The sequence below is a fragment of the Uranotaenia lowii genome, chromosome 2, assembly GCF_029784155.1.
Source record: "Uranotaenia lowii strain MFRU-FL chromosome 2, ASM2978415v1, whole genome shotgun sequence".
Lineage (NCBI taxonomy): Eukaryota > Metazoa > Arthropoda > Insecta > Diptera > Culicidae > Uranotaenia > Uranotaenia lowii.
Genome location: NC_073692.1, coordinates 372,752,206 through 372,779,719, shown reverse-complemented (window position 1 = coordinate 372,779,719; position 27,514 = coordinate 372,752,206). Strand labels below are relative to the sequence as shown.

General features: G+C 33.6%; 1 protein-coding gene and 1 long non-coding RNA gene across 14 annotated transcripts in view; both read left to right on the top strand.

Moving 5' to 3' along the window:
- The window catches only part of LOC129749354 (probable phospholipid-transporting ATPase IA), a 267,863-nt gene extending 253,389 nt beyond the window's left edge, over positions 1–14,474 (top strand). For 11 of the 13 annotated variants that reach the window (XM_055744302.1, XM_055744304.1, XM_055744306.1 and 8 more), the window contains one exon: positions 9,041–9,273. In XM_055744302.1, the coding sequence (XP_055600277.1) occupies positions 9,041–9,138 (98 nt within the window). In that variant the 3' untranslated portion in view covers positions 9,139–9,273. Of the gene's footprint in view, positions 1–9,040 lie in introns of all 13 variants that reach the window. The other 2 variants (XR_008738026.1, XM_055744303.1) reach the window with 2 other exon arrangements.
- A 5,134-nt stretch (positions 14,475–19,608) lies between these two features.
- Positions 19,609–27,487, top strand: LOC129745701 (uncharacterized). The gene is made up of 10 exons (XR_008737171.1): positions 19,609–19,895; positions 19,996–20,309; positions 20,370–20,600; positions 21,026–21,113; positions 21,293–21,762; positions 21,833–22,100; positions 22,158–22,967; positions 25,444–25,761; positions 26,040–26,396; positions 26,769–27,487. It is a non-coding gene; the product is annotated as an uncharacterized LOC129745701 (long non-coding RNA).
- Positions 27,488–27,514: the final 27 nt, after the last annotated feature.

Sequence of the window (27,514 nt, the reverse complement as noted above, 5' to 3'; positions counted from 1 at the left end):
TTTTTTTCCCGAAACATGTTTTTCCGTACTTTTTTTTTAGACTTTGAATAACTTTAAAATCAATGGTTGTAGCTGAATATTGTCTTAGAATAATATTTAAGTCACGTTACAAGCTTTCCAGAACTGTAAAAATCGGTTGAGAATCAAGAGATTTGTGAAATTTGCGAAAAAAAAAACAATTATAGTAGGAGTTACAATCATTTAAAGTTAAAAATATGTCATTTGACTCCCTCCGGTACGAATAGTGTTCAACAATTTTGACGATTTATTGATAGAAAAGCACGGTTTTACACCACTTTTTTACATTTTTTGTGATCATGATCTTAAAAAATTTCAAAAAAAATTACTTATGTGCAACGTATAGCTTTTATCTTTAGCTTTCTTGGAAACTAAGTGAAGAATTTTTTTAAGCATTCCGTAGCTTAGATATAGTTTTTTTCCGAAGCATGTTTTTTAGGATTTTTTTCTTAGACTTTGAATAACGGAAAACTGGAAAGTTGTTTAACATATTTGAGTTACATTACGAGGTTTCCAAAACTATAAATTTTTATTTCGATTCACCTGCCTTGATGAAAATTCCACGGTGAAAACCGGGGAACTCGATTCCACCATGTTACACACACTCACGATGTCTCTTAGAGAAAACCTTATTTTTCAACAATAAGCATCGCACCATTCGAAAGCCGGGACTTCCACCTTTCATTTGAGCCCGAATTTGAAATAACCCATTTATTTTTTGAATTTTTTTTTTTACCATTTTAATGTTTTTTTTTCAATGACGAAATCATACCTACCAGTCATTGTTAAAACGCTTGTACCTTTAGCGTTAATCCCACTCCATATGCCATCAACATGATCTAATAGGAAATTTTCCTGACTTCAACTTTGTAGAAGACACCAAAGTGATACAAATGAAGAAAAAAGAGTTAGAATGTAGTGATTATTATTTTATTTGAAAAATCTAATAAATCTTCTCATCACTGATTGTAACAAGATCAGAAACTTTACCGACTTATAGTTATTGATTGTAGAGTGTTTAAATGTTCAGGATGGTTTATTTACATTAAAAAATCAATTTTTTACATAAATTAATTCAGGATATTCTAAAGGGCATTTATGGGGTTATTATTCCGGAACAATTATAAAATTTTAAAATATTCTAGAATCCCTGGATTATTTTAATTTGGGCTCAAATGAAAGGGGAAAGTCTCAGCTTTCGAATGGCGCAAAAATTAGCGATACTTATTTTCGATAAATAAAATGGTTCCATCAGAGACGCCGTTAACTAGTTGTGTCGCGTTTTTGAGTTATTGACAACATAAAATTTTTTCACGTTTATTTTCACAAGGCTTAATTTCTAAAATTTTCCTCCGGATCGATAACAAATGTCCGGCAAAACTTTGCTGTGTCGATCCGATTCTCGTTTAAACAAAATAAAAATAAAAACTTTCTTCCCACGGTGAGCTTTTAACGGCAAGAAAAAAGGGATCAATTTTGAGTTCGTAGTTCGAACTCCGTTATTCCTCGCAAGGAGGAAAATGGTAAAGCAATTTTTAGTTCATAGAATCGAATTATGGTTTCAACCACGGTCAAACCGCAGACACCAGATACCCAGACTGATCAGTGGCGCTTGAATCCATACAACTACAAGCAGAGTGCCTCCAGCTACGGGTGGATGCATATTGAGGAAAAGTAGGCAAGGGGTACCAAAAGTTTCTGATCGGTAGGGGGTGGAGACGGAGCGCTTTTTGACAGCGAATTGTTCGCCTACCATGCCTACGATTACGATTGCCTGTCACAAGATGGACGATTCCATGCATTGGTATAAGAACACACCTGAAGCTTTACACGCCTTGACTACAAGTCGCCCAGAATCATACGCCATCTGTCGGGGCATCGTGAAACTATTGTGCTTCATCAAGAAAAAAAGTTACACTTGATAATTAACAAGCCAAATGAAAACCGTCTTGATTGAATCACCCATTAGTAATTGAAATTCTATCTCAAATATTTTCACTATCTTTTTTGTCTTCAATGTTATTTTTTTACTTTAATTTACTGTATCATAATAAGATATGAATGTTGTATAAACAATGACTGTTGATCGATTGAGATGAAAAAAAAAATACAAACGCAACGTTAAAGCGGTCCTTAGTTCAGAGCCAATTAATTTTGAGATTCAGTTTTGATTTCAAAATTAATTTATCCGGCTGAGTAACATTATGAAAATTGTAATGTCCGTTGTAAATAATTCATTGAGTTCGGAATTGTTCGTCTTAATCTGAAAGGTTGACTGCGACCAAAAAGACAAACTACATATAAGTGATATAACTCCTTGAAAAACTTGAATTCTAATTTATCTTAACTGTTTCTTGGCTCGTACCTAGATAGGTTTGAGGAGTGAAATAAGTTATTGACATTCTCGTTGGGTTGATTGGAACGTGTTTAGACAATGTAAAAAAAGCTAGATAATATATAAATGTGATGAATGTATTGATAAGATCTTTAATCCTATTTGCCGCTGGAAGTGTTCGTGATATAATGCTGGTAGTTTCACTAAAACTTATAAATTTTTCGAAAAATAACCTCAGAAACGACCGGGTTTTATCGACCGGGCATTTTTCCCTGCTCAAATGTGCGTGAGAATTGTCAAAAAACAACTGTAATGGCCATCTCGCGTGAGCATTCATTACGTCGTTTGAAACATCTTGAGAATTCACAGAAAATTGCTTTAAAAGTTATCAAAACAACTTTAAAATTTGGATTTTACATATAGAATATGTTGTCCAGGCTACAAATATTCTAAATGGAAAGAGGTTGCGACTAGTTTATGTCAGTATTTTTTATTCGTAATAAAACTGTTTGTTTACATTTTGTTCATTTTGTTTGTTTTGATTTAAAGTTTTCTTAAAACCATATTTCGAAAGTAATTAGTTTACTAAATGAATCCATTCTTCAAAAAACTATAATTTTGAATAAGGGTCATTTTAATGTTTCTTAACCGCTGCCCAGTAAATAAGAAATAATTTCGCTGTAACTAAACTTATATATCGTTTTCAATGCTTTTCCACACCACCAAAACGAATTTTGGATGGTAAAAGAACAGTACTATCTTGATGCAAACGAAAGTCATTTTTATTTTCTTGACGTTTTATGGAATGTCAAATCTAGAGTTAGTTTTGATTAAGTCGTATGAACCAATATTCACAAAACTGAGTTATTGGCTGCAAACGATTAATAATCATGTAATCTTTGTTTGGTAAAAACATGGTTTCATTTGATTATTAAATAAATTCTACAGAATGGTTTGAATTTAGGACGCAAAGTAACTTTCTCATTTTCGCGTGAAATTGGTTTTTGTGACTTTTTGCATCCCCCCGCTTTGCCGTGCATGCAGAAGGACGTTAAAAACAATTCGGCTAGTTGGCGTTAACGTCGTTGTGCATCGTCGCGAAAAGTGCTTAGAAAAGTTATGAAACTTTAAGTAAAAACGCAAATTTATAAAAAATAACTGCCTGGTGGAGTGATTCTAGCTATGTCTAACTGAATGGATGGCTTCAATGCGTTGTGGTGTGAGTACAAGAAGCTTCAATTCTGACCGTATTAAAAGACAACATTTTGTTTTGATTACAGAGGCCTGGAATATTTGTAAGTCATGGATACCATTCCGAACAACTTGAACGGTAAAGCGTAGGTTGAACTTGTAGCTTGATCAAAGGACGTTTAAGCCAAATCAAAAATGCTATAGGTCGTAAGTGCAACTTCACTTGTGAAGACGAAACTAACAGCCATCTTAAGTGGACTCGAATGTTCTTCGTCCATGTTTACTTTGGATTCCAAATTCTCAGACGAATTTGGGCAATACTAACAAAGCGAGAATTTAAAACGTGATTCGAAACTTTAAAGGCGATTTTCTCAAAACACGTCAGGTGGCTCATACGACCTAATCAAAACCAACTCTAGAAATATCGTATGTCAGTGTGAGTGAATTCATTTAATGTTTTGATTTTTATGCGACGAATTCGCGTTTGTTTTATTTTACCCATGGATAAAATCAATTACACGTGCGATATTCAAAAAATGGTTCTAAATTTAACAAAAAAAATAATAATGCAAAAATAACTCAACAACAGAACAGGAAAAGCTAAGCTATTCTTACTAAACAGACTCGGATGATTGAGATTGTTTGTCAAGAATCATCATTATGTTAACCAACGCACTTTGTTAGAAATTGTACTAAATTTGCAGGAAAATGCATCATCTCGAAAACAAAAATATTGTTTCCACAACTGCCTCTTCCAGTGGGCGGTAAAAGGGCTAGTTTGATATCCAAGTTAAGTTAGATATTTTGAAAAGAAGACATTTCTCGAATGTGACTAAATTTGTCATAGAAAGGGAAGTTTAAGGATTTATTAGAGAAAAAAGTAAATGAAAATCTGACACCGGTTTTTTGTTGTAGATGATAACTTAATGGTATATTTCGTTGTTGCGATTTTCTTTAAGCTTCTTCTGTTAACGAAACATAGCTTTACAATTTTTGTAAATATTACCTCTACATTTGTTTTATTCAGTTTTTATAAACCTCTATAAATGCGGCAATTCGGCTAGGTGAAGGGTTTTGAGAAACTCTAACTGAAACAGATTGTTCAACAAAATTTTGTAAGAATCTCGTCCATTCAACTGATTTAACAGTTCTAAACAGTAACATAATTTAAAGCCACATTCAATATACTGTAGTTTGCAATATACAATCAGTGGAATGTTTTTACGATGCCATTTGTCGTTTTCTCAACAAGTCCTAGATCGTTTTATAAATAATTGGGTCGTCACAATATTTTTCTACTCGGGAAACTTGAACTTACTCTTGACGAAGGTTTCGGGGTTAACGAAATCTTGCAGTCGAAAGTGATCTTCACAAATGAAGCCAAAGATAACATTAAATGGTTATTTTTCAACCACAACGCAATAAGGAAGTGGAGCATAAAAACCCCAAGTTTTCATTCAATTTTAATTTCTGTAGAAGTCGATGTATTTTTTATAAGCTTTATGGTTGAATGCGATCTAATTCAAAAACGGTTTTAAGTGGTTTTCAAAATATATCGTGTTATTTTTTTTCTATCAAAAGTAGGTGATCAAAAACGACCGTGTTCATCGCCAGATGTTAAAAAACAAATAGCATAATGCAAATGTGTGTGTGATATATCGAGATTTTTCCTTTTGTGTATGTGGCCGTTAGTTTCACGATAACCCGTAGATAGCGCTGCGGAACAAGCGCCAAAATCAGCCTTCAGTGGTCAGTATGGGTATCTGGTGTCTGCGGTCAAACTTAATTTGGGTACCAAAAAAGGAGAGTGTAAGCTCTGAACTATGAATCAGCGGTGTCATGTATACATATTTTTCTGCATTTTACAAATTTATCGACGTCAATACAAATAAGATACTGATAAAGATTTTTAAACATCAATACAGAGTTATACAGATTTTTTTTAAAAATTCAAAAACTATTGTTGCTGAACCAATTTCTATGGGCTAACTGAGTTAAATCTTTTTAAATTTTTATCTTTCACTGCAGAAGATATACCGCAAATACTGTTTTGCTTGCAATAGCACACTCTATTTAAACTTGCCCTGGTGTACCTTATTTCTTTTTTTTTTGTAAATTCTTTATTTGAAACGGCTCATACCTTTAGGCTTTAAGGAGCCAAACTCGTTTTGTTTTATTACAATTGTGTGCTTATATCTAGTTCACTTTTGAAAAAAAAAAGAAAATAGATAGGGAAATATGAAAACAAAAAAAAAGAGTTATAGACGTAGATCGATAGCTTTTAGAAAAAGGTAAATTTCGAACATATAGTCCAAATCTAGCATAGCTAGTACATCTCTCACTGGAACATTAGGTGGTTTTCCTCGGGCCCGAAGGGAGTCTGTTAAATTCGTTCTGGCGAGAAGATGGTCCTCACACGACCAAACAATATGCTCGATGTCATGGTAACCTTGCCCGCAACCACACAAATTGCTGCTAGCAATGTCAAAACGATAGAGTACCGCGTCTAAGGAACAATGATTGGACATGAGACGGGATGGTGTACCTTATTTTTGACAAAATTATTAATCCAGGCCTTTAACTCCAACCAGTTAACTTTTGTGACGACTAAAACCATTTTACTTATCTTTGATGCTAAGCTAGTAGAAAGGGAGCTTCAATAGTCTCTTTTTATCAACAGTAAGCTTAATTTAAATGTTTTGAAAAACGAACACACACATATAGGATCTCAGTGAAACTTCACGTTTCTTTGAAGAGATCTAAATTCTACTTAAGACTTAAGCGTACATCTTTCAAGGATATAATGGCTAGCATTTTACTAATGCTAACACCACCAACCCACAGAAAGAGTACTATGTTTGCCGTGACCAAGACTTGATCTCATGACCTCTGGCTTAGAAGACTTGAACGCTATCCTCTAGGCCACGGTCGGCGGCTTTGTCTTTTTAACGGTGAATGATAGCCCACCAAATAGAGAACAAATTTCGATAGTTAAATTCATATGAAATCTCTTCTCCTAAATTTTTAATCTATTAAGTAGGATTTATGATTATCAATTTAAGAGAGGTTTTAAGAGAAGAGGGATTGAGAATCATATAGAAAAATCTTAATTCAAAACTCGTCAGGTTCTTAATTCAAAACTCACTAGAAAAACCAGATTATAACTGAATAAAATAGATTTGTGATTGTCTGAATTGAAATAAAGGACACCTTATGATTTTAAAATAAATTTAAATTCTTATACATTATGCATTTCATTTTTTGAAGTCAGTCCACCTGTTGAAACGAGATTTAGTTTATAAATACAAAATAATTATATCCAGGTTAGGGGTTGACTTTCATACAAAAACCGAAATTCTATGTTATTGAATCAAATTCAAATTTCTCATTATGCATAATTGTATAATTAACATTCCGTTGTTTTCATTCATAGCTTGAATTCAAACTTCCTACTTTAATAAAGATTTTCGAACTTAAAGATTTCATAAGCAATATTGTGAAAATTTACTAAAAAGAAATGATATTAAGAATTCAGAATATCTATCATTTAAAATTATTTTGCTAATAATTTAGAATTACAACTTAAAATCATTTGCCAAATCTATTACATTTCGCTTTCCGATTCAGACAATTACAAAAATAGCTTAAAAATTTTATATTTTAAAATGAAAGAATACTAAACTGAATGCTGCTTAACTTTTAAAATTTGTTCCTAGGGTTGTGGAGATATATAATGTTCAACTTCAAAGTATTTCGATTGAATTTCGCATTTTAGTATTGATTAATAGTTTTGGCTCAATATTCAGTAATCCAGTATGTTTAAATCATGTTAAAATCCGAATTTGAAAATAATCTGCTGATTTTATGTTTCATTCATTTTCTAGATCATGATTTCATATATCAAGAGAGCTTGAATTTATTAAGTCAATTTTAGATAATAAGATAAAAATTTTCAATTTTCAAAAACATTTCATCATGGATTATGTTTGAGTGACTTATATTGATTTAACAAATAATTCAAAAGGTTTTAATTGAAGCGGTTGGTATTGCAATAGTTCTCTTGAATTTTGACAAAAAAATAAATTTCGCAACTTAAAATTTAAACCTCCATAACACAAAACTTTCGATTCCTAAAACCTAATTGCAATGGTTTTCCTTAGACTTCAACCAACAATTACCAATATTTGTCGTAAATTTAATAAATTTTCATCTACATAAAACGGGAGATAAAAGAGCTGTTGCGGCAAACGAAATTGCTATTTTTCATCTGGTATAAGTGAATTACCCTTTAGTACTAATTTTCATATCTATCATACTTACAACTAACATTTTATCACTTTATATTAAACTCAATTATGGAACAATTTGTCATTGTTTGTATTATGAATACGTTAAAACCATTAAAACACATTTCCAAATTTCAAAGCAAAAAACTAACACAGAAACAAGAAACAGAAGTTTTAGGTGGTTGTTGTTCAAATACAGATTTTTTTATGAGTCCAATACAGATTTTTTTTTAAATCGTCTGGCAATCCTGCTATGAATATAGACCTAGATATCTAAACTTCAAATTCTCAAATCAGATCCTAAAATTTTGAGTTTTGAAATCGGAATTCATTACTCTGAATTTCAACGTTAAAAATTAAGATCTTAGAACTGTGAACTCAGAACTTCAAACCATGAACTTGAGCTCTGAAGAATCATAACTTACAATTTAGAACTCAGTGCTCAAAACTCTAAACTCTGAGTGCTCAAATCAGAACTCTCAACTTGGAAAAAAAGATAAGATTTCATAACTGGGAATCAGGAAGAAAAAAAAATCTGTATCGGAATACATAAGTAAAATTACGTTTGGGTTAAACTTTTTGATTTTAAATTGTTGTGGTTACTTGAAAAATTCAAAAACGAAATTTAAAATTCGAAATTTGAAGTCGGAAAGTTAAAACTCAAATTCGGTTGCCAGATTCACAAATATGATAATCATAAATAAAGGACACAAAGGTTGAATTAAATTGTATTTTTACTTTTATAAATGTAACGAATATTCATTACTCAACTAAGTTTCCAAGAACACTGAATAGAGATTCCAGATTACAAAGTTTGTATTTTTTTACATTTTAAAGCTTCGATTTTTATTCTGAATTTGGAATCTCGGGATTGTAATAGATACTTCATTCGGAAACTGAAATTCGGAAGCCTCTAAAAACTCAAAAAAAAAATTGGGACAATAAAACCAAGTTTTAAATTGGGAGAATCATTGTCTAATTTCAAAAACTCATCTTATCTTATGAATGCATGTTAATTTTTAAGAATCAAAACACAGCTCAGCTCAGAATGATATAGTATTGCTAGTGATAAAAAGCCTAGTACAACATTTTTCAAACATTTTAAAAAGTTCCGGTTTCGATACAAAACAATTATTTATTACAAATGTTTCAAACATTAATACATATAATCTCTTATTCATTCATTTCAAATCCCCAAAACCGACAACAGATGGATTCGCCTTCTCGCAGGAGGAGGGCGGCAACGTGTCCCAGACGGACGTGATCCGGGCGTACGATACCAACCTGCCGAAACCGGATGGGAACTGAGAGCAGCGGCCCGATTTTTGCTACGAAAATTATTTTTCCGTATGTTAATCAGGTGGCGGCTGCCATTTCGAACAACAGGACGGCGGAAACAGCAGCAGCAGCGTTTCTCAAACCCACCATCCCACCACCATCATCGTTCCACGTTTGTGATTTGACGTTTGTGGCGTTGGTGGTATTGGTGGTGGAGAAAAAAATGGCGTCATCTGAGATTAGAAAGCGTCATCGACGTGAGACTATTGTTTTTGGCAAACTGGCCACCAGGCCGAGAGAGTACGTTGGTGTATATGTGTATGTGCATGTAAAAATAAAGTAAACAAAATATCACAACAACCATTTATTTATCTACTATATACAAACTATTTGTCGATGGGTATGAGTAAAATACAGCAACAAAAAAAACAAAGAAAAGAAAACAAAAACTAAACCGATTGAAAACTAAACCGATCATCTATATGTAAGCGGCCAGGGTATATTTATATAGATAAACTAAAAGAAAAAAACAGAGAGAGAGTGACAAATTACTGTAGCAGTGCGAAAATGGAGTTATTTATTTATTTATAAGTGTGAAAAATGAAGAAAAAATAACATAAACAAACTACTAAGTGAAAGTATTTATATAGCCAGTACTAGTTATAGTTTTATTTTGCTATGATTTTGCGAGGTAGGTGGTACGGTGTCTTTTTAAAAAACAATTTCATAAAAAAAATTTGGCATTTCCGAAATGTTGCCACACTATAGAAGAGACCCTCTTTTGTCCAAAACAAAATTTATTTGGAATTCAAAAAAGAAGAAGATGTGATCGGCAATACAATTTTTACTCCTAAAAAAGTGTGAAAGCGAGGTCTGACGAAAAGACACGGTCAGTTAAACGTACATTTACAGTGTTGCCGTAGAACACACTTCATGTGGATTTAAAACATTAACTTTTTTAGAACATTTGCGATTGCAATATGTGGATCAGAAAGGGACCAGCATTTTCGGGTGCCTACATTTGAACAACATTTGTTTGTTTTTAGAATTTCCTTCCAAATTCGTATTTTCAAGTTAAAAAAAAAACAGTTGTTCTAGACTTAGGTTGTCAGATTTCCCGGTTTTATCCGGGTTTGCACGGATATTTATTAAAAATTTAGGAATAGTCCGGTCAGGCTCGGTTGTCCGGATTTCATTGAAAAAGACCGGATTTGCCCGGATTTATTCATTTTATTTTCCAACTCAAACAACAAAAATAGAAATTGTGTTGTGTTTGTGTTGTAGAAGGTTTAATTTATGCGTCCAAAACGAAGTGTTATGAGCAATTTTTATAGAAATAATCATGCAAGGCTTTTAAGAAGCCTAAATAACGATTTAATCTTTCCTGACGATTTAAAAAAATCAAGTTTTTCTTGATTTTTGTGATTTGCCCGGATTTTTGGTCGAAAATTTAGAAATCAAATCCGCGGATTTTGCCAGGTTTTTAGATAAAATTGCTCAGACTTGTCCGGCAAAGAAACATGCTGAAAAAATTTGGCTATATTATTTTAGCCTAAGGTTGCCAAATTTTTTTTTCAACACGTATCTGAGTCAGACAAATGCGGGCAATTCTATATAATTTCATACAATTTCAAAATTGCAACCAAAAATCCGTGCAAATTTTGTCAAAACCTAGAAATTACTTAAAAATATAAAGAAAAAATTGAAAAAAAAATTCATTACAACGCATTGTCCGATTTGAAATCGTATTGTAGGCTTCCAAAAAACATTTCATGATTATTTTTATAAAACTTTTAAAAAAAATCGTTTTGGAGGCATAAATTTAAAAAAAATACAGCACATTTTTTTTTGCTTGATTTGTCAAATAAAGTGAATAATTCCGGGCAATATCTGGACTTTTATTCAATAAAATCCGGATTAAATCGGAAAATCTGGCAGCCTTATACTAGACCCATCGTGGTTTTTCTTCCAACCGTGCGTAACAAAAAGAAGAATCTCCTCTTCCAGAAATTCTGAATTTTTATTTTAAAGGCCTGAAAAAAGACACCGTCAGTTAAACGTACATTTATAGTGTTGGACAGTGTTCCGAATATCACTCATTTTCAATGAATGTTTTGTTGTTTGTTTGTTTTATTATAGAGGCTTGCTGGGTAGATTCGCCTCTGTAATGAATGTTTCTGATTGCACTTCGCAACTGAACGTACAACGGTCGGGTTTCGTTATTGATTGCTACTGGACCTACCCGATCATCGATCGTTCAATTCATCGCTAAAATACAGATCACCTCGTACGATGCTTGCTGTCAAAACAGTGCAGCACCATCATCAAATTGGAATCTCACCAATGCGCAATGCATACGGCGAATCTTGTTGGTCTTCGATCAGGAGTGAATGGATCAGGCAGTGAGTGAGTGATACATGAAGCCGATCATTAGCGTATTTTGTTTGATTTGATATATAGCAAATTAATAAATTTATTTGTTGTTATAACGTTTTTTAACATCAGTATGATCAAAATCAAATTGAAGTTGTGTTTGTGAGGGAAAGATGTTCACTTTAGCCATGTTTTTCAAATTTTACAAGTTCTCTTATTAAACTGTCGTCCGTCACGTTAAAACTACTGAGAATTTATGGTGTCCCGCAAAACTGTTTGATTTTTCTCGTCCTGCAAAAAATAATTTTGAATTTCATATAATTCAGGCAGATACTGAGTGAGCTACATTCAGAATGGATCAGTTTGTATCTCACTCATCTCCGATATGCGATGTTTGCTAAACCGATAATTCTGAATGATGCGACTCGGTTTGCATAGCTGATAGGAGCGCTGATCGAGATTGCATACCAGCCAGGCGAAGCAGTTGCGAGAGGCGCTATCCCATTATACAATCTGAATGTTTCCAATAGGAAACGCATCCTGAGTATTTGTTTTGATTGATTTTCGGAAGACTGGTGTTGCACATTTACCCTGTTGGACTGAAGGAAGTTTTTGAAAATATTTTAATTTATTGAACGACTTTGTCGAAAACTGCAAAACGTTTTGACTAACGCTTTAAAAAAATGTTCAATATTCCCATTTTGATCGTCAAAAAAAAGGAAAAATTGAAAACTTGAGTGATTTTTTCAGGAATCAAAACTACTCGCAATTTTCGAAAAATTTGATCGTTGAATCAAAAATTTTATTTACATTATCTTTGTTAAATATGCTAATTTTTTTTCAAAAAAAAAACGCGCTAAGCGAATTTTTATCTATTCTTGAAAGTTAGTTTGTCAAAATTAGCTCCTAAATCTAGACACTTTGGAAAAGTGTGAATTTTTTTTTTGCAATGTTTAAAATTATTTTTTTCGTAAATAGTTTACTGGACAAAAGAAAGTTTCTTCCAAAATGTCATTCATAGCATTTTCTTCGAAAGAAATGGGTCACAAAGCTACATCCAAAACTTGATTTTTGTGAATGATTTTCAAAATGTCGTAGATTCTACAACGTTTAAAGAATAACGTACACACAAAACTTTCGAGGCCAGAATTTAGCAAAATTTTGCTCAAATTTGACCAGCTAGAAATTTAGCAATCAATATAGCAATATTTTTTAACTAAAACTTTAGTAAACGAGAGAAAAAGCTAGCCGCCGCTATTTTTGCTCAAATTTCTAGCAAAAACCGGTGGAAAAGATCGCGTGGGATTTTGTATAGAAAAATTAATTTTTTTTTATTGATATTCTTGGGGAATAACCAAACAAAGTACAGAAACAGATTCTTTTTCTTCTATTTATTTATTGGAACATTTTTATGAATTCTCACTCATTTTCCCTCTTCACTTATTTTTTTCATTTTGTTCATGTAAACTTATCCTCCGGGTAGCGGAATCCGGATCGAAATTTTTACCAGTTCCGGATTGTTCCAAAATGGCGGGGTTGATTTCAGCTCTTGGTGTCTGTTCTTAAAACTTTAAATTGTGCCAGGACTTGGCATTTTTCCCGCCAACCATTCTTGGATTGATGTGATGCCGGCAGCGGGAACCTGGTTAAAAAAATACAAAAAAATTACACATTATAAACCGGAATTTCTTGTTGAGATCTATCCTCACATGTACGCTTCCTGTATCGACAAAAGTGCACCGTTCGGAAGTCGATTTGGTCACAAAAGCCAACGGCAGCCGCGAACTCTGCTTCCGCACTAGATTTCTGCTCGTTGGATTTGGTTGGAAACGGTTGGCGGCGGCAAAACGGCTTCTGTCAAAAATCAAACGGCTACCAAACTTTGGTTTTACTCAAAAACAAGCAAATTTAGCATTTTGCTAACTCGAAAGTTAAAAAAAAATTTTGCTAACGGAAAGTAACAGCGATTTTTTGCTAAGTAGAGCCCCAAAAGTTTTGTGTGTATGATTTTTGTAAGCTGAAAAAAAAATTGTAGGCTTCAAGGTTATTTAGAATCAAAATTCAGAATAAATAATTTGGTCAAATAATTTTTGTTTTTCGATCAAACATTCTCCGTTTGAAATTTAAACTCGTGACCAGATAAAAAAGAAGAAAGTATCAATTTTCAATATCAATTTCAACCATGGCCATAATCTGATTTCTCTTCAGTCTTCTATGAGAACACAAGTTAACATTCGAAAAGACGGACAAAAAATCCAAAACAATTTTGCAAATTCAAACCGATCCTTACTAAACTACGTAGATCGAAATTCTATTAAAAAAAACAAATTCTATTCGAAGAAACTTAAACATACGTTTAAAAAAACTGGAAAAAAGATATCATGAAATAGATTTTGCCTTTATCTGTACAGTGTAAGTTCCGATTTAACCTGATGAGGACAGAATTAAAACACGATTGTACAAAGATTAAAACACAAACGACAACAAACACACAAACAAAGTTCTATCACAATCTCGAGAAACTTAAAATACCAAAACCTAAAAGAATCGTAACAAAACGCAAAAACAAAACTTCACTAGATAACAATGCAAAACACACAACTCAGTATAGAGAACACAATCTGCAAAACCAAAACAAACTAAACAAAAAACGACCTTCGAGATCAAGAAATAGTACCAGTAGTAGCAGTTTTAGTCGACTTTCCATCAATCAAAGCTATACCGAAAGTAAAGCACCTTCACTATCAAAAGGACTTAAGGAAAAAAAAACGTTACCGAAACAAACGTGAAAACCAGTCAATGAATTTTGCGGGGGTGCGAAAACTACTTGGGATGGGTAACAGCCAGAATTGAATCTGTAGAATATCTACTGTGCGCAAACTGTTGCGTATACAACATACCTAAGCATACATTTCAATGTCTCTCGGTTGATGTTCGAATTGCAGCTGGTTGTTTGGCCAGTAAAAAAGGAAATAAAACTAATCAACAACATGGGGAGTTGAATTTCGTTAACTTTGTTTAAGTCTTCGAAAACGTCCTCTCTGGAGCCACAGTTCTAGCGCTAGTCTTTGTTTCTTCAGTTAAATTCGCCAAAAGTCAACTCGTAACTTAAAACTCTGTATAAAACTGCATGAATTTAAAAAAAAATTAATTACTTGTATTTTTTATTGATTTCATCTTCTAAGTAGTCCTCTCTGGAGTCACTACTCACAAACATTTTCAAATGAGCCCTTGTAGCTGTGCTGTACGGTTATATGTGCATCGAAACTGTTTTCTCAAGCGCGTTTTCTCGCATCTTATTTTTTCCGTTTTTGTTTTTTTTTGTATTTTTTAGGAAAGTTTTTTTTCGATCGAGAAAGTTGAAAGGAAAAATTTCACCAAATATTGTGTGGCATCCTAGAATATGCCACTGCCCTCACGATGAAAGAAAGAGACCGAAAGCCAAGTAGCGTGTAGGCGATGATAAGCAATCGCTAGCACAACTGACCTTTCTAGCATCTAGGTAGCAATCAGGTCAGTTGGGATGATTAAACCAATTGGTTTAAAATCCCAAAAAAAAAATTGTGCTCCAATCTCGAGATGAGCCCTGAAAACGGGCTCTATTTAAATAAACTGAATCATTGAAAAAGAGGAGAATGTGGCATCCTAGAATATGCCACTGCTCTCATAATGAAAAAAAAGTCCGTAAGCCAAGTAGCTTGTAAGCAATGATAAGCAATCGCTAGCACAATTAATATTTCTAGCATCAAGCTAGAAAACAGGTCGGCTGTGCTCCAATTTGGGATGAATCATCCAAACGGATGAAAATCCTTGCAAAAAAAAAACTGTGTTCCAATCTCGAGATGAAACCCTGAAAACACGCCGTCTGGGATGTCACATATAGTTAGATAATTTGACATTAGAAACTCAAAATTGACAATTTTATGAACTTGGCTCTGAGGTCCTCAAATATGAAATCCATAATGTGGAATAATATTATAGGTTTTATTAGAATGCCTTGATTTTTGACTTTAAATTCCTGGCTCTTGAATCTTGACCCTTAGCCCTTATTTCTTAAATAGTTCTAGATTATCGTGTGATCATGTTTCTTTACTCGCTATTTTAGATTCTCAATTAATGACTTTTGATTAGTTAATTTAAACTGGGATGATTGATTGAACAGTCCGAATTGTCGACTCTGGATTCTTGATAATTGACTTTCAATCTTTGGCTCTTGACTACTGGCATTTTTACTGATGACTTTGACAGTTTACTCTAGTTAAGACTTTTTACTCTTCGCAATTCTACATTACATAACATATTTCCAATAAACCTTTGAGGCATTTTTAGACTTTCAAAAGAATCCTTAGTTTTTTCTCCTTGACATTGATTTTTGAATCATAAATTTTGAGTTCTGAATATCCGATGTCAAGTTCGGGATTTGAATCATTTGTTTTGTTCATACATATATAATGTATTCTGAACTCCAATTTGATGATATTTTAAAAAAATATTTAAGAACTAAAAAATTGATGAATCCAGTTATTTCATTTACAATTTCATAAAATGTATTTTAAAATCCAAGATATTAATTAATTTTATATAGAGAATAGAGTATAGAGAAGTATAGAGAAAAATCTGAACTAGCTTAGCTTAGCTGTTTGACTACTCATATCCACCTTAAATCATTGAACTCGAAATGCTATTTTATTGTTTCGGGGGATTGTAATGCTATTTAATTACTCCAAAAAATATGGTTTTCTTGCTATTTTTTTTATCTATTCAAGCGCATTTCGAATTCCATGATCGCTGGCGTGGCTAAGTAGAACAAGTTCTACCTCGCCAATGGTTGCTACTCCGTGATTGATCGAGGCCATCAATTTTGTGCAAGGTCCAAAAGAATGGTGCTTGGGACTAGCAGTTCATTCACAATGCACAAAACTCATGCTCTCCCTATGAAAATGATCAATAACGGCGCCGGCCACGTCCTAGTAGTCAATGGGGAATGAAGGAAGGATTGTTAGTAGGATACTTCAAAGGATCAATCAACAACCTTTTGTCCCGTTATATTCCAAAGGTTTATATTGAAAAATTCAGAGACAAAGGTAAGTCAATATCACCAACTATAGAAACCGTCTATACGTCTGCGAATCTATATTTAAATATCCAAGGAAAAGGTTGTGTTAGTATAGGATAGGTTATAGATCAGGATCCATTTTGGTGAATGGTGCGATCGAGTTTTCCTACACCTCCTATGCTCTTAGATTTTTCTTAAGGAAACTCCTATTTCTATCTTTGAGGCAGTGATAAAAAGTTGAAAAGTAATGTAAAAAATGTTATAAAATTTTCTTTTAACTAACTTGTTTTCCTAGTTCTTGTTCCTGATACACTGATGTGTTTTCAAAAACGACCCTTTGAAGTAAACAAACTTCTATCAAACTTCGAAAGGAAATATTTTAAATATTAAATATTGTTAATGGATGAAGAGGGTCCCCTTTATGTTCTTTTAATTTTAACTTGTTATGTAGGTTGTGATAATTGAAGAAGATCGTTTTTGGAAACTCATCAGTGCAGTTCAACTCTTTGCCTCATATTTTACGATTGCATGGAGAAAACGAACCCAAATGGTTGACTTCCTTTTTTTTTTAAACAATTTAGGACTTCTAATAACATTCAGTACTCTCCACCTTAAATCCAGTAGAATATTTTAACTATAGCATGTTGTCAAAATGATAAGATTGTAGGTTATTTATATTTGAAATTGAAGCATAAACGTCGTGAGACAAAATACTACGAAGAAAAAAAAATCACCAAAAAAATTTTAAAATAGAAATCAAGTTAACGATTTCGATTTCGAGCTTGTTCTTGTTTCAAAAAAGTTTTTTGGTTAATGAAAAATAAGTTAAGTTGAATTTTTAATCTTTATCAAATGAAGTAAGTGAATATGTTCCTACTTAGAATACATTATATTCAATATTTCTGCTTCTTTATTTTTATTTTATTTTCAGAATACTAAAAAAATTTCAAAACATGGATTACGAATTCATACAAATATTCCAAAATGTGCAATTGAGTAATTTAATGATATCTCTGAATGACAAATTGAAACAGTTTGGGATCTGTTAAAGGTTAAAGGTTAAAGTTAATGAGATTTATAAATTAATTAATAAATAAATATTATAAAATGAAAAAATCTGATTAAATCCTTAATTTAGAGCTTGAACAAATCTCAGAACTTGATTAATTTAAAGACCTTAATTTAATGCTCGGTTCCAAAATTCCAATAAAGCGTAAAATTTGATACTTTTATTAATATTCAAATTTCCATGCAATTTTTTCATAGGAAAAAAATTTCCATGAGTTACGATTGTAAAATTTATTAAGTTCTATTTAATTCAGTGCTTAGCGTTAGGTAAATGTTGTGTGAATAGCAAAAAAGTTATAGTAGTGTTTCATCATTATTCGATTTTTTTTAATTTGCAATACCTCTCGAATTATTACGTAAATTAAAGCAGTACCTACTAAGACTTGTTAATTACAGGCACTAAAATAGTGTATGTTTGTTATCACTTTAGTTTGTAGGTAAAAATAATTTCATTTGGTCATATCATGTCGTGTAAAATACGAAGTTTCAACTTTATTTCAAATAATAAATAAGAATAATTCGCATCACTTATCTGGAAATCCGGACCATGTACACTTAATTGTTCCGCTGTTGAATAGCACTTTCTGTTTGATTCTCAATTCCAGAGGTGGAGCCCCATTTCTCAAAAGCCACATACATAATTTGGGGTAAATTACATTTTTTGACAGATTGTTCCAGTGATATTCCACTTTTCAATCAAAGAACATTAAAAAGTCCAACACTTCAAACAAAGATAACCAATTCTGATTTCGCTTTTCGGACACATTCTTGCAAAACCAACACTAATAAAAGTTCAACAACTTCACTCTGGCCTGATTAAGTAACATAAAATTAGTTACCTTTAAACAAAGAACAATTCAAAGTAAAAAGAGATTAAATAGTCAAATAAATAATTTGTTTGGCATTAGCGGTACAGAAAAATGTCATGTCGGACAATAAAATTTTAATGGGAAAGGTTATTTTACTGTACCTAGTATTGTTTACTATAGAGAAACATCTGAACTAATACACAAAAATACAAAAAAAGTTTCGTACCAGATATCAGATCTAAAAAAACAATCAAAAAGAATATAAACACTTAAATTCGACCAAAAAAAATAAAATCAAGATCAACGAAAATCCAGCTTTTAAATTAACGTTTTAATATAACTGAAAATCCATGCAGATTCATAAAGCCAAATTTAGAATATTGATTCAATTTTTTTTTGTCTTTATTTAAGAGGTTTTCAGCCACAGGCTGGTTCACCTCTGGATTGATTCAAATTAACAGTTAAATTCAGAATTAAATTTAACTGTCTGGATAACAGTTGCTTATCTTACGATCATAATCCATAAATTTAAATAATTTGTGAATATTTTGATTTTTTATTCCAAATACTCAAAATAGATTTGCTTTCATTCAGGGTTTGCCTGTTAAGAGAAAAATAATCTAAATACAAAAAAGTTGAAATTCTTTTTTTTTCTAAATTCTTTAATTCTTAGTTCAATTTGCCAATCCCTAACTGAAAATTGAAAAAAAAGATAATGATGACACAAATTTCGAAGACATTTTCAAACATTATATTGATTAGAAAAGTGTTGCTGTAAAATGAAATGAATAGTTACTTTTTCTGAATTGTTAAATATTTGTCAAACTCAGCTCTGTTAATTCACAATGAACATTTGAAATAATTAAAAAAAATAAAAATTTATTATATATTAATTATTCTTTAAATTTTCCGGGTCCATTTTTTAATTTTTCAATTCTGACGACCATGTTTAAAGAAAACTGTAATGTATTTAAATACAGAGGTTCACAAATCGAAAATACAACTCTATTTATGACGACTCCAGCAAAAAAGATCTATTTTCTGTTGAAATCAATTTTCAACATTTTTAAAATACTTTATCAGATAGAGGTTTTTGAATAGGAACGATGACTACCCTGTCAGGAAGGTTTGCTCAATCGGGCCGATTGCAAAACAGAGGTGGCGGCACTCGAATTCTAGCGGTTAGAATTCGGTCCGTTTTCGGCTCGATTTCCATCCGCCTGCTCGATTGCTCGAAATCTAAACGGTATTTTTTTTACGAAGCATGAACAAAACGAAACAAAGTCGCAACAACTGCCATTTTAGTTTTTCCCGTCGCCGTGTGCGTTATTATTTTAGAGAAAATATGTTGCAAATCAGTGTTTTCTCTTTAATTTTTCTTATCAAATCGTTCGCTTAGGGCGGACGGTTTATCAACTGGTGTTAAATGGACTCTTTGTGGAATGCAAAACCCTTAATCCATTGTAGAAATATCGATATGGGTAAGTCAAAGCCACCATTTGTGTGTTTTCATAATCATAGAATAAATAGAATCGCGAAAAGCGCTTATTTTTCATTCTCTTTTTTTTATTTCCCGTTTAGATTAGATTGGCCATATGGAGCGGTGGGACGGAGCACAAAACACCGGTGGTTTCATATCCAGCACCAAGTTGATTCCAGTTCCAGAGATTGCGATTGATTCAGCGGACGTGATTCGGGAAGTTTCCGTAGCGAAAGCGATTTTTCCAGCTCCCAGTATGCTACCACAACGACGACTTCCCGCATCAACAACCATCATTTGATTGCCAATAGTTAAATAACTATTCTGACCGATCCACCTGATTAACAGAGATTTTTTCCGATCTGGGAAGCAATCGGGTCGTTGCAAAAAGTGTAAACATAAATCAATTGGGCAGGTAAATTTTTTAGGTTTTATATACTTATGTCCATAATGAATAACATTAAATTGTTTTCAGTTTTACTTCTCAACAACCCGTTGCTCCAATGCATACAAATTCCGGTAAGCAAGATTCAACGCCTCTTATTTCCGTTCCGGTCAGTTTCGACAATTCCAGAGTTGGTTGTATATTCGACATCGGATCAACCGGGGATAAAACTGGTGGATATCAAATAACGGAACTGGTTGATCAGCCCGTTGATCTGAAACAGGAAGAAGTGCTTATGTGCATAGATTTTTCAAATGTACGGTAAGTTTTGGTGGCGGCGTGGCACGAAAATTTAACAGTGATTTTCTCACATTCTGTGTTTTCTAAATGTTTGCTCCGTTAGTTCACTTCAGAAGGGAAAATATTTAGTAGTTTCGATGACGGTTTTAATATCCGCTTTGACCTCATTAATATATGCATTGAAATAACTTTTTTTTCTCACATCCTTAGTGTAATCACTGATTACTCAAACAAAATTCAACTGATAAATTTTAAATTTTTACAACGCTCATTTGACCGAAGCGAAAACACCAAGAATTAGTTCAACAGGCTCAGAAGCAGTACTGGACCTAAATTTAAAAAAAATCACCATATTAAGATTATTTCACCAATCTAAGTCAATTTTAAAATTCTAGGAATTGTAATTCTGTTTTTTTATTTCTCTGATTTTGATTTTAAAATCGCAGGTTCTCTGGCGACTGGTTCTCTATACCACGGACTTCGAAACCAACCGTACTTCTCAAAGGTGGTCCTGTCTTTAATATGCTGCTCAAGGTTGGTACCTTTTTCAAAATCATTTATGCTATGTAGACAGTACAATTTCTTCGTTTATTTTATTAATTCACTCTTCAATGTAACTAGTAATATTCTCGACATGATCGCTTACTATTCTACGCTGCCTACTCTGAACTATAGATTTCTTCTTTAAACTATCGCCTAGTTTTCATTTCTAGCGTCAGAGCTCCGAGCTATTTAAACACAATAAAAAAGACAAGCAGAAACAACTAGGGAAACACCCCACAAATAGCCAACCCAACAATGGTAACCGGTGACAAAGTTCCGCCTTCAGTTCTTAAACAACAGCAACAGGCAGTCCAACAGCCTGCAGCTTCAAAGCGAACCGAGCAAAGGAACTTGGACGACAGATGGACCAGGAGAAAAGTCAAAATTCTACTGCATCCACAACAAGCCGTGGTGATGTGATCTGTGCCAAACCATCACTCCGCTGCCGATCGAGACAGCTTTTCCTGTTAACGTAGGCATTACTGATTCCGATCCACTACCGACTAACATTTCTACGGCTACCACACAACCCACCTAAAGCGTTACCGTTCCTCCACAACGCATCAAACACAGCGTGATAGGAAATATCCTGCCCCAACAACGGCCGTCATTCCCTCGGTGGTTGCGCCGACAATTTCCGGTTCTTATTGAAAACATCTACCCACCAGCCGGTCACCCATCATCGATTAATACTAAATTTTTTATTGCAGTTCCGAAGGCAACCATTCCTTCCATCGCATCAGGAATGTTCGCCCAAAACATCGTAGCAGCCGCTGCGTATACCTTTCCTTCTGGTGCTGTCGATAAAGAAGCAGAAGATAGTGACGACGTGTCGATAGCTGCACAAAATCTCTATGAACCATTCGATTACGCCGGAACTGGAAATCATAGAGAAAAACAACAAGAGTTGCACTTGGAGTGCGGTCGATTTTGCCTACGACGAACCGTATAAAGAGACGTTCTGGTGATCTTTTTTAGGTGAGTACTTATTTGAAACATTTTTGTTAAAATTTTTATCTTTTTTTTATCTTTCAGATTCCATCGAACATTCACAAACTGCGCTTTGAAGGCCCCACCCAAGAAGAACCCTAGTAGATTGTTTAAAATGTCCCATTTCTCACCACTCCCAACAAATAGAAGAACTAATTGAATACCAAAAAAGGAAACCCAGTAGCGCCCACGTCCAATGGAGAGCCTGTTGGTGAAAACGGTTCCGACGCCATCGCAGTCTCCAGATTTTTCAACAGCCCATCAACACAACAACAACAACCTCAAACAATAGCATATCCATCTGAAGGGAACCGTACTCAAGAGCTTTCAACTATCATTAGTGGTCACTGGTCACCGCTAATAGTACTCAGTGCTGGTCGAGCAGAAACAACTACGCCGTATTAACGTCTAACTGAAAATTGGCATACTTTAGCAGCAAAATCAACAGCAACACTCAGTGGTTGCACCGATTAGTCTTGGTGACCGCGAAAAACCGAGCAGTTCTAAATCGAGTATCGGCTTTTCGACGCCAAAGAAAGTCACACTAAAGAGAGCAATCCATGGTCTCGAAAGAAAGTAAATTTCAAGCCAGATTTGAAACTAAAGTGTCTGTAGTCGAGTGGGCTAAAAAGGCATGCCTGCTGTACACGGAAACAGTTCCAACTCCATCGGTGAATGTTGCCCTAACCGAAAGAACGGTTTATTCATGGTTTCAGAAACCATGAGATCTGGTCTGCCAACATATCAGCATCAAATCATTGCAGCAACATATGAACGGTAACAATGGAATTTTTTCAACAACTGATCCAAGGGTAGGAACGAAGGCAGTTTCATATCAGTATGGCAATTTTCATGGTAAGTTGAACAATTTTCCATTTGCTATCCTGACTTCTCCAATGATTGTTCTCGGAAAAATGGAAACCCTATGCAAACAGGCAGGGGACGCGTTTTATTTTCTCTCCCTCATGTTTTTAATATTCAAGTGGTAAAATTAATTTGAAATGTTGTAAATATATGTATTAACGAATTCCGTAAGTGTCACGATTAGTTAAGTGTGATCAAGTGATAAAAATCGAGAGTTGCGGCCCCCTCCAGTGTCATAAACAATTTGGGCAACCAGCTGACGGGAAACTGATCAACCACCATGTCCATAGATTATTTGGTGAGTCCGTTCCATGATATTTATTTTACGAAATAGGAATGATTTCTGGAAGGTTTTTCGTGGAAATCTTCCGGTTTTGATAAATACAATATCTTAGATTTACGAGAGTCGATAGCTAAAAAGCGATTTTACGTTTAAGATTTTTGTTGGCTCAGCTGTTTTTTTCTGTAACGTGGTCCATTGAATTGATTTATTTTGGGTTGTGTTCATAAAAACCATTACATAAGTAACAATATGTTTAACATTCTATCGTTTTGTTGATATATAATTCTATTTGTAGTTGCTGGTAAGTTTTTGTTTATTTAATTATACACAGCCAATTCTGTGTGAGCCACGTGCGCGTGAGTGGAAAACTTTTCGGAGTGCTGCGATTTGAAGTTAATTTACGGTAGTAGGGCACATGCAGCTTTATGCATTTATCAGTGGATTTTATACAAAGCGTTGACCATTCAGATCGCACGGGTTTTTCGCGCTCGAAATAATTCTCGGAAATTTCCGCTGAGGAGTTTTAGTCATGATTCCATATGAGCCCCAGTGAAGTGCAGATAAAGTTTCTCAAAACTTTAAAGACGCATACGGGTTTCTCTGCCATTCCCAATGGCTAAAGGAGACTGGCTACACAAAGATAATTATTCTTAATAATTCTTGATTGTTTTTTTTTCAAATCTTCTAGATTTTGAATGACATTTTCCTTGCAAAATCAATTGTTATTACTATATGATATGTTAATTTTTTTTGTAAGAATTGTAAGCAGATGATTAATGGGGTTTTCAAGGTAATATAATGGACATATCTCTATTGTAAGGATTAAATTTAAAAAAAAAAACCTTTCGAGCTGGAAATAAACCTCGAAAGGTTTTTTTTTTCTACTAATGTTCTCCGTTTCTTTTTTTATTTTCAAGAGCGAGTAAAGGCGCTTAATCCTTGGTCGATGACCAGAAATGGTTGTACACTGAAATCCAAAACAGTATTACGAAATAATGAAAAAATTAGAAATTCAAAATCCTTCGATTTAACTCACCATATTTTTCAAAATGAATGTATTCTTAAGTTTTGTGATTTATGTGTACAAAATGAATCATTTCCAGCCACATTATGCATAGATATATGTATCATCAAGGAGCATTTTTCTTAGCATGCTTCCAACGATATTGCCCATTTGAAACGTATGGTACTGGTGGTCCACGTTTCTTCCTGTTCCTGTGTTCCAGATGTCTCTGCGTTCTCTGCTCCATGGTAGGCCCAACCACTTTATGTTTTTGATCATTTTAATGTTTTTATGTTAAAATGATGAAAAGCATGAACAAAGACAAGAAGAATAATAATTCACGTTTATTGCTCTTTGGGACTCAGACATAAGTTCTGGCTGTGGAAGTACGATTAGTGATTAGTGATTAGTGAAATGGAAACCCTATGCAAACAGCTGTAACTTGCCAACCAATGATTCGAATTCCACAAACTTGGCCGTGCTGACTAACTTGAAGTGTCTAGTTAGTAGAACTTTATTTTACGCTATATAAGTTATAAGGACTTCAAGAAAAGTATTACAATGTTGATACAACATTTTTTTAAACAGTTACCAGTTACCACTACTTTAAACTTGCTTTTCAATGGTTTAATTTATTGTAAAAAATGGCTAAAAATGCTAGATAAACCATCTCAGAATAATTAGTAGTCAAACATTTTTGCAATGCACAAAGAATGATAAGCTTTTTAAGTTAAATAAGAAACTAAAATTTCTGCTTACATTACATAAAAATATATTGTACATACATACAGGGTCCGGCGATTTAAGTGCTACCTTGGAATTAACAAATAAATTGATAAAAAAAACATTTTCTTTCAAATTTAATAATATTTATTTCAAAACAAATCATATTTTCAAAATCCATTGGTCCAATTAGTTTTATTTTGTCCATGAGCTAACCACTCAAGGTACATACCCAAACAGCCCAAAGGTGGTTTTTGTGGTATATTGTCCTATAGAGTTATAGGATGGCGCTTCAGAACTTCGAAATCGTCATGTTTTGTAAAGCAATATACCCTAGACAGCCAAGCCCATAGGGTTCAGGTCAGGCAAACTCACCGGCTACTCCGAGCTCAAAATTACCTAAAAAAAAATTTTTTTTTGTTACCTACTTAATTGTTTTTTTTATTATCTTTTCCCAGATAGACAAATCAACACTAAGGCAAGGAAATTGGAACTACTTCAATCAATATATCTTGACCAACGGATTCACAATAATGGTGTCAAAATGTCGATATGAATAGGACTGTGTTTTATGTTCCGCACGCATATCGCACACTTAGCTCAAAAAGGAATGTGATGGGATAATTATCTGCTGTTGCATTCCACCTTAATAAAATGTCACCAAATCAAGGATTGTGATTTGCACAAATCCTAGATTTAACACAATATAATAATCGGTCAACATTATTATCTATTCTACCGGCGATTCTCCAAATTTGTGCTTTATCCGTCTTCATGTAAGTAGTATGCTTTTTTCGTTCTTAAAACTTCAAGTTTACATACCTAATTTAAATCTCAACCTATCGATTTTAGTTTTTAATTTATTTCAATACGCTTTTTGAAATTAAAGTTTTTTTAAAACCTGATATTGCAGTATTTATAAACAAATCAGGTGATGCGTTTTATAATCTTTTTTTGTAAAATCAGTTTTTTTAAACAATAGTGTTATGCATTGAAACATGGTATTCATATCTATAATTCGTGTTTGAAATTTTTCCATTTTTTTTTTTTCCAGCTTGACAAACAAATTTCTCGGCTCGCCTGGGTTGCGAAGAGCTGAACAACATAACCTCTAGGACTTTCGAACATGTGATGAATTTTGTGGCTGGAACCACAATATTTCGAGAAATTGTTTTCCCGTCGCCGCAGGATTATTATACGGTATTCTTCGTAGCCTAGGAAGGTTAGCTTCCGACGCCATTTCAGTTTGCCTTCCTGAGATTGAGAGGAATCTATTGGTCTACCGGATTTGGAGTACGACGAAACCTACGTTTACTCCCTCCACAGAAACTGGTGATCCCGTTAAGCATTATAAATTCCAATGGTTCCGACTACTAGGTGACTGTGGATGTATCTGCAATTTTCTTAAAAAGTAAGGTTCAAAATTTGAAATTCAGAATTTGATACTAAATCTTTATTCTCATCTTATTTCTGGTCGTTATTTTAAATCTTGACATCTATACCCGTATTGTAAATTTGCAATATTTTTGTTTTTTGCCTTAACAAATTACAAACATTTCGCCATTTGAACGTTTTTGAAAATTTAGTTAAATATAATTTTTTTCAAATTTTAATAAGCTAAAGTTAAACCACTGGTAGTCAGTGGTTTAACATTAATTGAAACTTTTATTTTCATAAACAGGAATTTGTGAAACAAGTGTTCTTTTCTACTGTTTTTTTTATTATTTGAAATATTCAATTCATGAGGAAATTTTTTATTTATGGTTTAATGCTTTTATTTCAGGTTTAAAGTTGTTTCTTGGCCTACTGCACAGCGCCCAATGAAACAAAAAATGGTTAGATGGAGACGCCCCTGAATCTGGGTTTGTTATCGTATCGGAGCTGTTGTGATCAAACGGCACTGGAAACATTGCTCATTGCAAACCGGGGACACGGCAAAATACGTTCAAGTAATTAATGTTTGGCTCAAAATTATGTTTTAAAGTGGTTTCTTGGCCCAGCGGCAAATGAAACAACGCGAAAGTTTACGGCTGACATGATCAGGTGCCTAAAGATACTCCTGTGGCTGGATAAGAGTTCATTTGTTATTTGTTGAGTGAGGAGGGCATCAATAGAATTCCTACATAAAAAGCTAGGTTATGTGAAACGAGAATCAAAACAAAATAACAATGTATCATTGAATGCAAAATTAAAATTATTCAATAAATGTTCACAAAGAAATGGCTTTCTTTTTTTAATTCATTAGAAACCTTGAAAAAAACATCAACAAAAGTTTTGGCAATCGGCCCGGAAACGGTTCGAAAAATCGTTCGGTTTCGGTCCGAAATCGGGCCGTTTTTTCGGATGGACGCTATGGCAATCGGCCCAGAAACGGTTCGAAAAACCGTTCGGTATCGGTCCGAAATCGGTTCTTTTTTCGGATGGACGCTATGGCAATCGGACCAGAAACGGTTCGAAGAACGTTCGGTTTCGGTCCGAAAACGGTCCGCTTGTTTTGACATTTGATCTGCTCGAACTGGTTGAAAAAAC